Raw genomic sequence first — 12,865 nt, 5'->3', positions numbered from 1 at the left:
GACTGCTCTTCTGAAGGTCCTGAGTTCAAATCCCAGCAACCACATGGTGGCTCATGACCATCTGTAATGAGATCTGATGCCCTCTTCTGGTGCGACTGAAGACAGCTACAGTGTACTTACATATAATAATAAATAAATCTTTTAAAAAAGAAAAAGAAAAANAAGAAAACCCATGGTTTTACTTTGTGCGTTCCAGGTGTGAGTATACAGTTTCTTTGTTCCCCTCGACCAGAGGAGCCCATTGAACATGTTACAGCATGCCTGCAGGCCTTACACACCTTACTGGGTTCTCCTTATGCACGAATCCACATTGCAGAAGATCAGGTACAGTGTATTTCTATAATGGATAATTGTGTGCTTTGTGTTAATCGCATCTATCTTGGAATAAATTTCTCAAATTGGAAATAAACATTGTATGTTGCTAACAAGATGATGTAACTAATACCAACGNAAAGGGTTTTGTCTCTCCTAAGTCTTGCATGACTACAGAGCTAGACTGNGACTAAACACCATGGCTTTACCATCGTAGATAGGGGTAGTGAGTAATGAGGCCAGGCACTCGCACAGTGGTGCATAGGCAAAGGACACCTCTCACAAGCGAGCGAGTTGAATCGGATCTTAGAGAGGAACTGCCAAAGGACGAGTGTCCTTCTGAGAAAGAACAGCACAAGTACAAAAACCAGGGTCCACNAGAGCGTGACAAGTTCATGGGTGCTACAGTCATTTACTGTCGCTGATGTAAACAGGTAGATGTCACTGGATGGGGCTGGGCAATGCTGTAAAGACTAAATATGAAGGTTTCTTTATGACAAGCAAAGCTATCTGAACTCTGTACTGAAAGCAAAAGGAAATTAATAAAAATGTTTGAATAGAAGAATGATTAAATTTGTTTGGATGTAACTCAGTTGAAGAGCATTAGTGTAGCTAGGTAGAGAGGTAGATAGATAAATGACTGATAGAGGCAAACAGACAGACATAGAGGGATTGTACAGTCAGCCTTGAAGAGATTGGTTTATGAGCTACGAGAAGGGGAGCACAGAGCAGCTCTGAGGCTCGCTCTCTCTCTAATCGACCAGAGAATAGTAGTCTAGAATGAGGGTGAAAAGAGAGCCATNCTGGGAAACTGAGGATAAACATTTATAGGTCAAACAGAGGGAACTAGATGGGCAGTGGGGACCAGAGAGTGGGAGTAGGAGCAAATGCCAACGGCTCTCAAGGGCAAGGGGTGCTCTGGGAGGCAGGGGCAGCACGGAAGGGAAGAATGCTACAGACAGATGCNGGACTGCAGCAAGGGCAGGGGAGGTCTTTGGAGGCCTTAAGTAAGAAAGTCCAGAACATTCAGATACCATGAGGAGAGTGGCCTGACAGGAGAGGCACGGGTCTCGATCAGTCCCTGGAAGCCTACTAGGATATGTGAAGAACACATGAAGAACAATGGAACAGCCTTGGATTTATTTTGATTTTGAATTTCTTTGTATTTATGGGGATTGGCTCCAGAGCCGTGTGTGCTGAGCCTGCCCTTTCTGACTTAGCAGTGCCCCCACGCTGTGTGTGGGCTCTCCTATCTTAAGAGAAGAAACGAGAAAAGTTTTGACTGAATTAAGTTTCTCTTCTATTTTTTAATTTATGGCAAACTCTTTGTATCAGTTAGATGAAGAAAATTATAGATACTTAAGATTACAGTTTGTGGGGGCTGGAGAGATGGCTCTGCAGTTAAGAGCACTGACTACTCTTCCAGAGGTCCTGAGTTCAATTCCCAGGAAGCACATGGTGGCTCACAACCATCTGTAATGAGATCTGATGCTCTCCTCTGGTGTGTCTGAAGACAGCTACAGTGTACTCACATAAATAAAATAGATAAATCTTTTTTTTTTAAATTATCAGTTTGTAATAGTTGCTGAAGTGAAAACTCTCTCTCTCTCTCTCCCTCTCTCTCTCTCCTATCTAGCTACTAAGATCAGTCTCTTCAAATAATAAACTCTTAGCCTAATTAATTTATACAGTTCTTTGCTCATTTTTATTATATTGGTTTCTTCCCTCTCTAATTTTGAGACACACTACCAGATAAAGTTCATGAAAAACTACCAGCCACGCCATCCCCCCACAGCACATGATTGTATGGTGCCTGCTTCCTGTCTTCCGTTCATATGACATTTCATCAGAAAGCTGGAGATCCTGTGTCCACGTAGAGGCTTCTCGATGCCGGCTCTGGTGGTCATATTCTGGACCAATTCCTCAGCTTAGTTGGACAATTAGGAACTTCAGTGACACTGAGTTCTAGCAACACCAATAGCTTAGATGTTTTANCCCANTAGGAGAATAATATCTGAATATAAAACATAATTAAATAATTAAATACTATATGTTGCATGAAAATCTTATAGGATAAAGTCTGACCTCTCAATTTTATTATAATGTTCTTTTGTTATCTAGTCCTATATATTAAATTTCAGTTACAAAATTATTGTATGTGCATTTTCTCAGATTTTAATAGTACCCATCTGTCATTTGAAATTGAAACTAACTAAGCATATTTGTATTAATTATAATAGCTGATTGGTGTTGAGTTGCTAAGTGTCCTGCACCGCCTGTTACTGACGTGGAACCCACCGTCTATCCAGCTGCTGGTCACTGGAGTCGTGCAGCAGATTGTCAGGGCTGCTCAGGACCATCTACAGGAAAAGAGAAACGCTCTGAGTAAGCACTGGAAACAACCTTGTTTGTCCCGCAAGGTTTGGAGTTGGTTCTTTTATACGTGTGGCTGTTTTGCCANATGAATGCCTGGGGCCCACAGAGACTGTAAGAGGGCATTGGTCCCCTAGAACTGGACTTACAGATGGTTGTGATATGCTGTGTGGGTGCCAGGACTCAAACCCAGGACTTCTGGAAGAGCAACCAGTGCTCTTAACCATTGGGCCATCTCTCCAGCTCTGTACTCCTAGTTTTATAACCAGGCATGATGAACATGCCTGTAATCTCCTCATTTGGGAGGTAGAAACAAAAAGATGAAAAAGTACAATGTTTGTTCAGCACCATATAGAGGATTCAAGGTCAATTTGGGCTAGAGACCTATCTCAAACCAAAATTAAAATTAAAAAAGAATACTTAATTTTATACTTCTTCCATTCAAAGGTGTCAATTTTATATGGTTCACCTAGCATATTTGTTATCCCTGTTATGGAATATAAACCCAATAAAATGCCTAGTAATGATTTTCCAGGTGAAATGGATTGCTCATGGCTTTCAAGGAGGGGTTCATCTAGCCAGAACACTGGACCAAGGGCATATGGCACCAGTTACATATTTACTTAGAAATCCTTTAGAAATGTTTTTAAATATACTTATTATTTTATGCATATTTATGCTGGAAATATCATAAGATTATCTTTTCCTAAGATGAAGAGGATATGGAAAAAGAGTCCTGCCCTNCATTAGGAGAAGGGGGTGATACCGGTGGCCTCATTCCTGGAAAGTCCCTTGTGTTTGCAACCATGGAGCTGCTGATGTTCATTTTAGTACGGCACATGCCACACCTGAGTACCAAGATGTCAGACTCTCCTAGTCACACGGCCACGAAAACTCAGCTGTCAGAAGAAAGTGCCCGCTTGGTGGCAGCCACGGTGGCCATTCTCTCGGATCTGCCATCCCTTTGTTCACCGGCTGGTATGGTATTGATCAGTATCTGAGAGTGTGATATGTGGAAGTAGATAAAGATGAGTGGNCTTTGGATTTTAAAAGTTTCCTTTTCCTTTCTTAAATCTCAGCTGCTAAGTGAGAAGTCTTTTAAAGGGTTAGTTTGCCTTTAACAGCCTGGGAAAAACTAAAATTTCTAAAACTTACTAAGGTAGCCTTGCCCGCATATGCAAAGTCCTCATCTTGGTTTTGATTCCAAATATCATAAAACAATGAAAACCTGAAGGTTGAGGGAAGACATGAAGTCAACAGACAAACATGGGAGGGATGACTGAGCTCCTGTTTTATAATCTGGCTCCCCTTCATGAGTGTCATTGGAAACGACTGCATGCCTAAGACAGTGACAGTCAACCAGAAGGAGCACTGAAAAGAACTGTGCTTGTAAAGGTGGTAGTTGTCTGTAGATTGAAGAACTATGGCACAGAATAGACTTTCCCTCGGTGTTAAAGTAAAAATAGTACCAGGAAGTGTGCAGGGCCATTTCACCTCAAGCAGACCTTTCTGGCTCTTTCCTGACAAGCATGAGACAGTGACTTCTCCATCTTAGTCTCTTGGAAGGAGCCTAACTGAGGGCAGGCTCAGCCTCTAGGATGCTTTCATCTGCATTCGCTTGCTCAATACTCTATTTTCCTGCTTTGAGTTGATTCTTGCATACTGAAAGGTGATTACATTATGTAAGATTCCCCAGGCTACTCAAAGTACATGGTCAGTGTTGTACTGTTCTCTGNCCTCCGTCCTCCTCCCATTATGAAGGGCAATGTTAAATGGCCAACCCTGGAAGTAAGAAAACTGAGAGTCAACTGAAACGAAAAAGAAAATGCCACTTCTGTTTTAACCTGTTTTTAGANGTTGATTTATGACAGTGATACAGTAAATTTTGAATAAAATCAAGGATAGAAATAATATTATATCACCNTCAGCCAGGCACACTGATGCTGAGGCAGGATTGCTTGAGCACAGGGCTGTGAAGCCAGCCTGTACACAATCATGAGCCCTTAACGGAGGGGGAAGAGGACATAGCCAGCTGTTTAAAAACAATGTGTGTGTGTGTGTGTATGTGTGTGTGTGTGTTTGTGTGATGAAACAGCTATCATGGTGGAACTGAAGGAGTTACAAAACATTTTATTTGTTTTTATTTCAGGATGTATGACAATCCTGCCCACAATCCTTTTCTTAATTGCAAGAATATTGAAAGACACAGCAATAAAGTCTGCGGACAACCAGGTACCTCCCCCAGTCAGTGCAGCTCTTCAGGGGATAAAAAGTATCGTGACACTTTCCATGGCCAAAACTGAGGACACACAGAAACAGTGGACCACTCTAATCCGGAGCACCCTTGCCTGCATCCTGGAATATTCTCAACCAGGTAGCCTGTCTTGAGTTTTCTTTTTTTGTTGTTTTTGTTTTGTTTATTTGTTTGTTTGTTTTGAGACAGGGTTTCTCTGTGTAGCCCTGGTTGTCCTGGAACTCACTCTGTAGACCAGGCTGACCTCGAACTCAGAAATCCGCCTGCCTCTGCCTCCCAAGTGCTAGGATTAAAAGTGTGCACCACCACCGCTCAGCCTGTCTGAGTTTTCAAAGTTTTAATTTCTTAAGATGTTTGTTCCTGGGACTGGAGAAATGGCTCAGTGGTTAAGAGCACTGGCTGCTCTTCCGAAGGTCATGAGTTCAATTCCCAGCAACCACATGCTGGCTCACAACCATCTGTAATTGAATCTAATGCCCTCTTCTGGTGTGTCTGAACATAGTGACGGTGTACTCATATATACATAAAATAGATGTCTGTTCGTTAATAAACTATTACTTGAATAACCTTGAAGGAGACTGCTGTATAAGATCCATCAACCTGAGAGGTGTTTTATTACATCTCAGATTTGAAGTATAAATACATTTTCCAAGGCTCTAAAGAACCTTTTTCTAAGTGCTTCTATGCTGCATGTTCCCAGCTTATAAAAAAAGACGGTATAGACCCAGAATTGACATGTATTGGTATATGTATGCTTACGTACCGTTTGTTTTTCTCCCCCCTCCCTTCTTTCCTCCCCCTCCTTTTTGTTGTTACCTTTTTTTTTTTTTTTTTTTTTGCAGCAGGGCCTTGTTGTGCAACCCAGGTCAACTTCAACCTTGAAGCCTCTTGATTCCTGAGATTACAGAAACATATCACAATGTCTGGCTAGGTGTTTCAATAAAAATAACAAAATAGGAGCAGGACAGGATAGCGCATGCCTGCTGCCATACAAGAGGCAGGGCTGGTGGTTCTCTGTGAGCTCAAGGCCACCCAAGTCTACATAGTGAGTTCCAGGCCAGCCAGGGCCAATATAATGAGGTCCTATCTCCAAAGAAAAAATAATGAAAGAGACTAAATATTTATGACTATCCTAACATATCCCCAAATATAACTACAGTCTTGATATTGAAATATTTTAACCTATGTCTGTATATAGAAATAAGGAATTTATGTTAATATGTACTAGTTAATAAGTACATATGTATATGTACATGCTTATATTAAGTGAGGTAAGTAATTATGAACAATATGATATTTGTTTATAGTTTTTAACTAAGTAACTTTACATAACTAAAATCTCATTCTTCTATTTTTACAATCGATTTGCCAGTTANTTTTTACCTGTCAATGGGTATTTTTTATAATTTCTAATTGTAATGTAATTTGTAATAAACATCCTTAAAGATTCCTCATATTTTTTATGGCACATATGAAGACTGAAAATACATATTTTAACACCANTTTCATCAGATAATGTCCACTGTGGTTTTATGAATTTATGATTCCATCAACAACATCTCCATACATCCGTTTTTATTGTCCTTTTCTTAGGGAATATAATCGTTTTTATATTTGTTTTTAATTCAGGGGAAATACTTATTCATAGTTTTTATCTTTTCTTCTGTGTTTAACTTTTCCCAGTTGTATTTTCTTTTTAAATTCAATATCATAGCTGTAAGAACACAGTGAGAAGGGAAGGTCTGCCACATTGTTCTTTGACACCTTTTCAGAGCCAGGCATCAAGGCTCATATCTGTAATCCCAGCCAGGCTCACTGTGGAGTGCGTTTCCAGCCTGGAAATGTTTCTTATGTAAGAATTGAGGTCCTGTATTTACGAATTGTGTGTATGTATTTATGCTCACACGGAAATCCTCACAGGAGCAATGAACCCTTTTAAAATTGTTGCAATACTTTTTTTCATTTTTAGAACCTTTGATTTTGAAAGAATTTCAAACTTTAATAAGATGTTGGAGAATAGATTTGTGGACTCCAGGATTGTCCAGGATTGTCCTAGATCTTGTCTCCCACTCCATAGGACCCTCTGTAGAATCCATACATCATTATTGTTACTCATCTTAATTAACTGAACCATTTGAGAATATGTTGGCATCTTTGTGATGTTTTACTCCTGAATACTTCATAGGTATCCTAAGAACAGAGTGATTCCTTAAATACTCACAATGGAATTACCAAACTTAGGAACTTAGCATTGATGCAGTGTTGCTGTTGTTCACATGTACATTTCANAAGTTGTCCTAGGTATGCNTTTTTCTCTGCTTTATTCTCAGGGTTAGTCTGGGACATTTCTCTAGCCTTTATCTTTTATAATATTCCTAGTTTGGCTTTATTCTGTTTTNTTGTTTTTCTGTGTAGCCCTGGCTGTTCTGAAATTCACATAGACCAGGTTGGCTTCGAACTCAGGGATACTTCTTTCTCTGCCTCCTGCCTCCCCAAGTGCTAGGATCATGAGTGTGCATCCATGCACATTCCTGCTTTTGAAGACTACAGGACACCTATTCTGTAGAGTGTTCCTTCATTNATACTTGTTTAATTTTCCCCTTGTTTTAGTATACATTCAGTTTATACCTTTTGAGCAGGAATATCCCATAAGTAATGTATATCTTTCTTAGACAGTCATGTCAGACAACATATAATATTGCTTTGTCTGACATCAAGAATCTCTTGGCCAGGCTTAGTGGTGCACACCTTTAGTCCCAGCACTCAGGAGGCAGAGGCAAGTGCATCTCTGAGTTTGAGGCCAGCCTTGTCTACATAATGAGTTCTAGGACAGTCAGTCAAATCTATGTAGAGAGACCTCGTCTCAAACAAGCAAGCAAATAAACAAACAAAAATGAAAAAGGAACTTTTGGTTTCTGCTTTTATTAATTTATTTTATCTTATTTCATATGCATTGGTGTTTTGCCTGCATGTGTATTTGTGCAAGAGCATTGGATCCTCTGGAACTAGAGCCACAGACAGCCATGAGCTGCCATGTGGGTGCTGAGAACTGATCCAAGGTCCTCTGGAAGAACAGCCAGTGCCCTCAACTGCTGAGACATCTCTTTAGCCCCTTGTTTTTTGNTTTTTGCTTTTTGAAGACAAAGCTGTGCTTTGTAGTCTACACTGGCTTGATGTCACTCTGTAGCNAGGCTGCCTTCAAATTTGTGTCAATAATNCTGCCTCCACCTCCCCTGTGCTGGGATTATAGTTATGGCAAATGCTAACTTTCATTATTTTGTCAAGACGGCATCTCTCTTAACTGTCTGCTTCCTATCAAACTTTAACACACCAATTTAAAAAGTGTGCCCGAAGCATTTATTCCTACCATAGTTCCACAGCGAGACTTTTGTAATCTGTATTTTTCAGGTTGAGACACACTCTGGTAAACACTGACAGAGTGTTGCCCAGTCTGTAATCCCCAGATCTCCCCACGTTGCTTGCCTTTTGTTTCGTAGATGACTGTATGCCCGCACCTGATGAAGTGAGCACACTCACAGCCATTGCACTCTTCCTGTGGTCTGCCAGCAGTGAAATAATAGGAGTGCAGTCCCTACAGAACGGCTGCATGAACAGATTTAAGAGTGCCCTGAACTCATGTGACCCATGGGTGAGTTACCCTTCCTGCCTGCTCTGTCAGGGGTCTTCAAATGCGCTCACTAAGAGCTGATGGTGCGTGCAGCAAGAACTTCCGTGTCTGCAGTACGGCTTCAGCTGCGGCATCTCGTTTATGTGTTACCGTGTGCATAGTTGTGATGTTTGTGTGTGCAGGTACTTTGTGTGCCACCACACATCTCCTTACCTGCCTATGTATGGTCAGCCTGTGGAGTGGCTTCTAAATGGGAAACTGCTAAAGAGCGCTGTGGTTAGGTACTCAGAATCACATAGATAGTACTCACCTGTGCTGAAATTGTCTAATNAATGAAATGCTTTATTACCCTAGCTATAATTATAGTGTTTATTTCAGTGATACCAAGGATGTTAAAGGATAACATTGTTGCATCTTTTCTGTCTTTTTTTCCTATTTTTATTTCTTTCTGAGATAGGGTTTCTCTGTGTAGCTTGGCTGTCTGGGAACTGGATCTGTGGACCAGGCTGGCTTTGAACTCAGAGCTCCACCTGCCTCTGCCTCCCTGAGTGCTGGGATTAAAGGCCTGCGTCACTGTCGTTATTGCATCTTTTAAATGAACATGCTTTATGGTTTCTTTTGTCAAAGTCCAAGTTAAGGCTTCTCAAACATGCTGCACACCAGGAAAAGAAAGTTGGTATAGAGCATTTCTGCCTCCACCCTGAGCTTCCTGAAGGTCTTCANATCCCTAGCTCAGAGACCTATATCCTTAAACGGTCCTCCACACTTTTCTGTGTGCGAGGAACTTGGTGGTTTGCTTTCTAACACAGTACTGAGCCAAGTGTACTGCATCCTTTGTCCACACATCGATGAGCAGCCTCTGACTCTTTCCCTCCTTAACAGAGTTGTTACGACTCTGCTGAGCATGGTGACAAATGCTAGCACTCAGGAGCACAGGCTACCCCATCTCGGTAAATTTGAAGCTAACCTGGTCTACATAGTGAGTTCTATGCTCACTAGAGCTATATAGTGAGAACTTGCCTCAAGAAAGAAAAGAAAAGTTAATATGAGGTTTTTCTAATCTAGGTATAGCCAATGGGAATCTCCTTTCTAGACTTAGACATTGGTATAAACAGTTGTTTCCAAAGAATCAAGTGGGGTCAGTGCATCTAAATAGTGTGGTGTTGTAGCTTTATTTCAGGCCCGTCATTTGTTAGCCTGCCTTACTACATTGCGTTAAAATTAGACAATTATACATTAAAGGAAGAATTGACAAAAAATCAAGCTTAGTGGTTTCTGGCTTCCCCACACCGTAGAAATACTGGTTATACAAGCCTGATAATACATAACTTATGTATAAGGAATTTCTTTAATCTCCAGTTTCATTTAGATAGCATTAAATTTCATTGTTCTCCTTTTCAGTAGCTAGTTAGGTACAGCCATGATTAAGATCTGCCAGTTGCATTAATTAAGAAAATCTCTCTCTTACGTAGGTTCAAGCCAAATGCTACCAGCTTCTCCTCTCCGTCTTCCAGCATTCCAACCGTGCGCTCTCCACTCCCTACATCCACTCCTTAGCTCCGCTGGTGGTTGGGAAGCTGAAGGCTGTGGAGAGACACAGACCGGCCAGTAGCACGGAACTTTTGGCTGTCCAAGAAGGAATTAAAGTTCTTGAAACATTGGTTGCTCTTGGGGAAGAACAGAACAGTAAGTATTTTCTGATTAAAAGCCACTAGTCCAAAATGAACACCTGTATTATTTATGAATCTTAATGTTAAACATGGGCTTCGTAGCAGCGTGTTTCCTGAGAAGCAATTACAGTCTGAGTACATGATGCATTCACTCAGGTTACCAATACAATGTATTGAGTTTATTTATATTTATTTTTCAGTGAATTACTGAGGGCATTTTAACACATGAATTTTGTTTTTAATTTTCTAGCAATGTGTTTTTAAGAACTAGAAACAGTTCTTAACAGATTTAATACAAGTTTTAAAATAAAATACGAATGACATTAGCCTTCTTTTATAACCATGAAGTAGAAGCACCAAGTATCATAAAATANCTCAGAATTTGATATTTAACATCTTGCTTCATGAATACTGCAAAATGCCTTTATTGAACCAGAAATGTATGCAGATGAATACTAAAATTTGATTCTTTGGAGCTGTACCTCCACCCCTACCTTTATTTTTGCATAGCATTTAGTCTTAAATTTTAAGTTAAAAAAGTTCAGTTACTTTTTACATATATTTACTAATTGTGTACTTATTCTGTCTCTTAAAAGTCTTGCTGTAGTTTAAAACATTTAAAACATTTATAATCCAAGTAAAACCATGTTTATTATTGGCACATCTTACTAATTCTGCAAATTGGTCTGATTTGAAGATGGATATTATAATGCTTTAGGCACTGATGTCTTAAGCCTTTATTCTTTGAGACTCACTTAGTTCAGAGACATGGCTGCAGCCTGGTTTGCTATTAAACTGTAGTTGCACAAGTAACATACATAATAGTGTCATGTAGTATATAATGAATTGTTATTATTACAAATGACAAGCTGCGGGGCTGAGTGATAGCTCAGCAGTTAAGAGCACTGGATGCTCTTCTAGACGACCCGGGTTTAATTCCCAACACCCACATGACAGCTCACAACTGTCTGCAGCTGCAGTCTCAGGGGATCCGACGTCCTCACCCAGGCACACACGCAGGCAAAACTTCAGTGCACGTGAAATTAAAATAAAAAAAAAACAGTCAATCTGCATTGTCTCCAGTCAGGCCAGTGATTTCTGTCCTCTGTTACAGGAGTCCAGTTACTCGCTCTTCTAGTGCCCACTTTGATCTCTTACCTGCTGGATGAAAATTCTTTTGCCTCAGCAAGTTCGATCTCCAAAGATCTTCATGAGTTTGCACTGCAGAACCTAATGCATATTGGACCTCTGTACCCTCATGCTTTCAAGACGGTAATGGGGGCTGCTCCTGAACTGAAAGCACGACTAGAAACTGCTGTCCGAGCAAGCCAGGCAAGCAAAGCTAAAGCCGCCNCCAGGCAGCCCGCCCCCACCACGCATTCCACACCGACAATTAAGCTGAAAACAAGCTTTTTTTAGTGTGCTTTTCCACTCATCTGTATTTATTTATTTTCTCAAACATTTACCACTTTTTAGAATAATACCAACATTCACATACTGTATTACAATGGTACCAAAATATAAAATAAAAGATGTATAAACTGACACATAGAGCATTTATACAGTACATTCTTTTTTTCAACATGTATTTATTTAATATACATTGTTAAAGGTTCAAGCAGATTTAATTTAAAAACAAAACAAAAATAACAACACAGCTTAGAAATCAAGGAGAAAGGACAGATAGCCTCAGAAAAAAGATGACACAAAAGAGGGGCGGACAGCTTGCAGGAGAGATCTTGGCTGGAGACCTGCTTTGAATAGGTTTCCTGCAGGTACTTCTTAAACGCTGTGGGGTTTTTCCAGAGCTCCACAGCGTGTGTGTTCAAAGGGCTNTCGATGTTGGGATCTCCTAGCAGGCTCTGGATAGAGAGCAAGATGGTCCTGACATCATACAGTGCAGACCACTTATCCTTGAGGATGTCCAGGCAGAAGTTGCCCTGGGTGTCCACGTTGGGGTGGTAGCAGGGTGTGAGGAACTTCACTGTGGGACTTCCAGGGACCTGAGGCTGCTCCGTGGATGGTCCCCACCCATTTGAACAGGCTGTCTGATTCAGGGAAGGCAGAGATTCCTTTGTCACCAGACTGCACGAGGGTCATCAGTTCCTGCTGTAGCTGCTTGCCCACAGGGCCCCAGGCGGCGCCCCCTGCAGGGCTTGCTGGCAACAACTGGGTCCCGGTTTTGTGAGGCCATCCCAGAGGTGCTGGCCCTGAGATAGGAGTGTGCAGAAGAAAGGGCAACTGCCATACATTACATTCTTATTACAGATTAAGACGTGACACTTTCTAATCTTGTAAAAATGTACTCCAGGTCACCATAACTTGTTATTTTTAAAAAGTGTGTGGTTTGCATTACATGATAATTCTTTGGTTTTATTTAAAATCATCGTAGTTATTAAATCAAGTAGCTTTTCTGAAAAGCTTGATTGTTTCATCCATGATTTAAGACAAAACCTCCANTTTATGAATAACTAAATATTTATGTACAGTAAACCCATAGGATGCATAAACTCAAACCTCCGTTAAGACTTTAGCTGGAGGACGCAGTGATGATAGTGTTAAAATAAGAGGCCAAGCCCTCAAGACGAAAATGAATGGGCACCAAGCAAGCAAGCAAGCAATCACATC

At 40.7% G+C, this 12,865-nt stretch overlaps 1 protein-coding gene and 1 pseudogene across 1 annotated transcript in view; one reads left to right on the top strand and one right to left on the bottom strand.

Annotated features, from left to right (window-relative positions):
* Positions 1-12,845, top strand: part of Heatr5b (HEAT repeat containing 5B) — a 78,821-nt gene extending 65,976 nt beyond the window's left edge. The window contains exons 24-30 of the mRNA XM_029470916.1: positions 197-324; positions 2,553-2,697; positions 3,397-3,663; positions 4,835-5,059; positions 8,437-8,588; positions 10,040-10,253; positions 11,352-12,845. Coding sequence (XP_029326776.1) covers positions 197-324; positions 2,553-2,697; positions 3,397-3,663; positions 4,835-5,059; positions 8,437-8,588; positions 10,040-10,253; positions 11,352-11,656 — 1,436 coding nt within the window. The 3' untranslated portion in view covers positions 11,657-12,845. The remainder of the gene's footprint in view (positions 1-196; positions 325-2,552; positions 2,698-3,396; positions 3,664-4,834; positions 5,060-8,436; positions 8,589-10,039; positions 10,254-11,351) is intronic.
* On the bottom strand, positions 11,827-12,385 carry LOC110312305 (annotated as a pseudogene).
* Positions 12,846-12,865: the final 20 nt, after the last annotated feature.

This window comes from Mus caroli, chromosome 17, assembly GCF_900094665.2.
Source record: "Mus caroli chromosome 17, CAROLI_EIJ_v1.1, whole genome shotgun sequence".
NCBI lineage: Eukaryota > Metazoa > Chordata > Mammalia > Rodentia > Muridae > Mus > Mus caroli.
The sequence above is the reverse complement of the archived record's forward strand: the minus strand, read 5'-3'. Positions and strand labels throughout refer to the sequence as shown.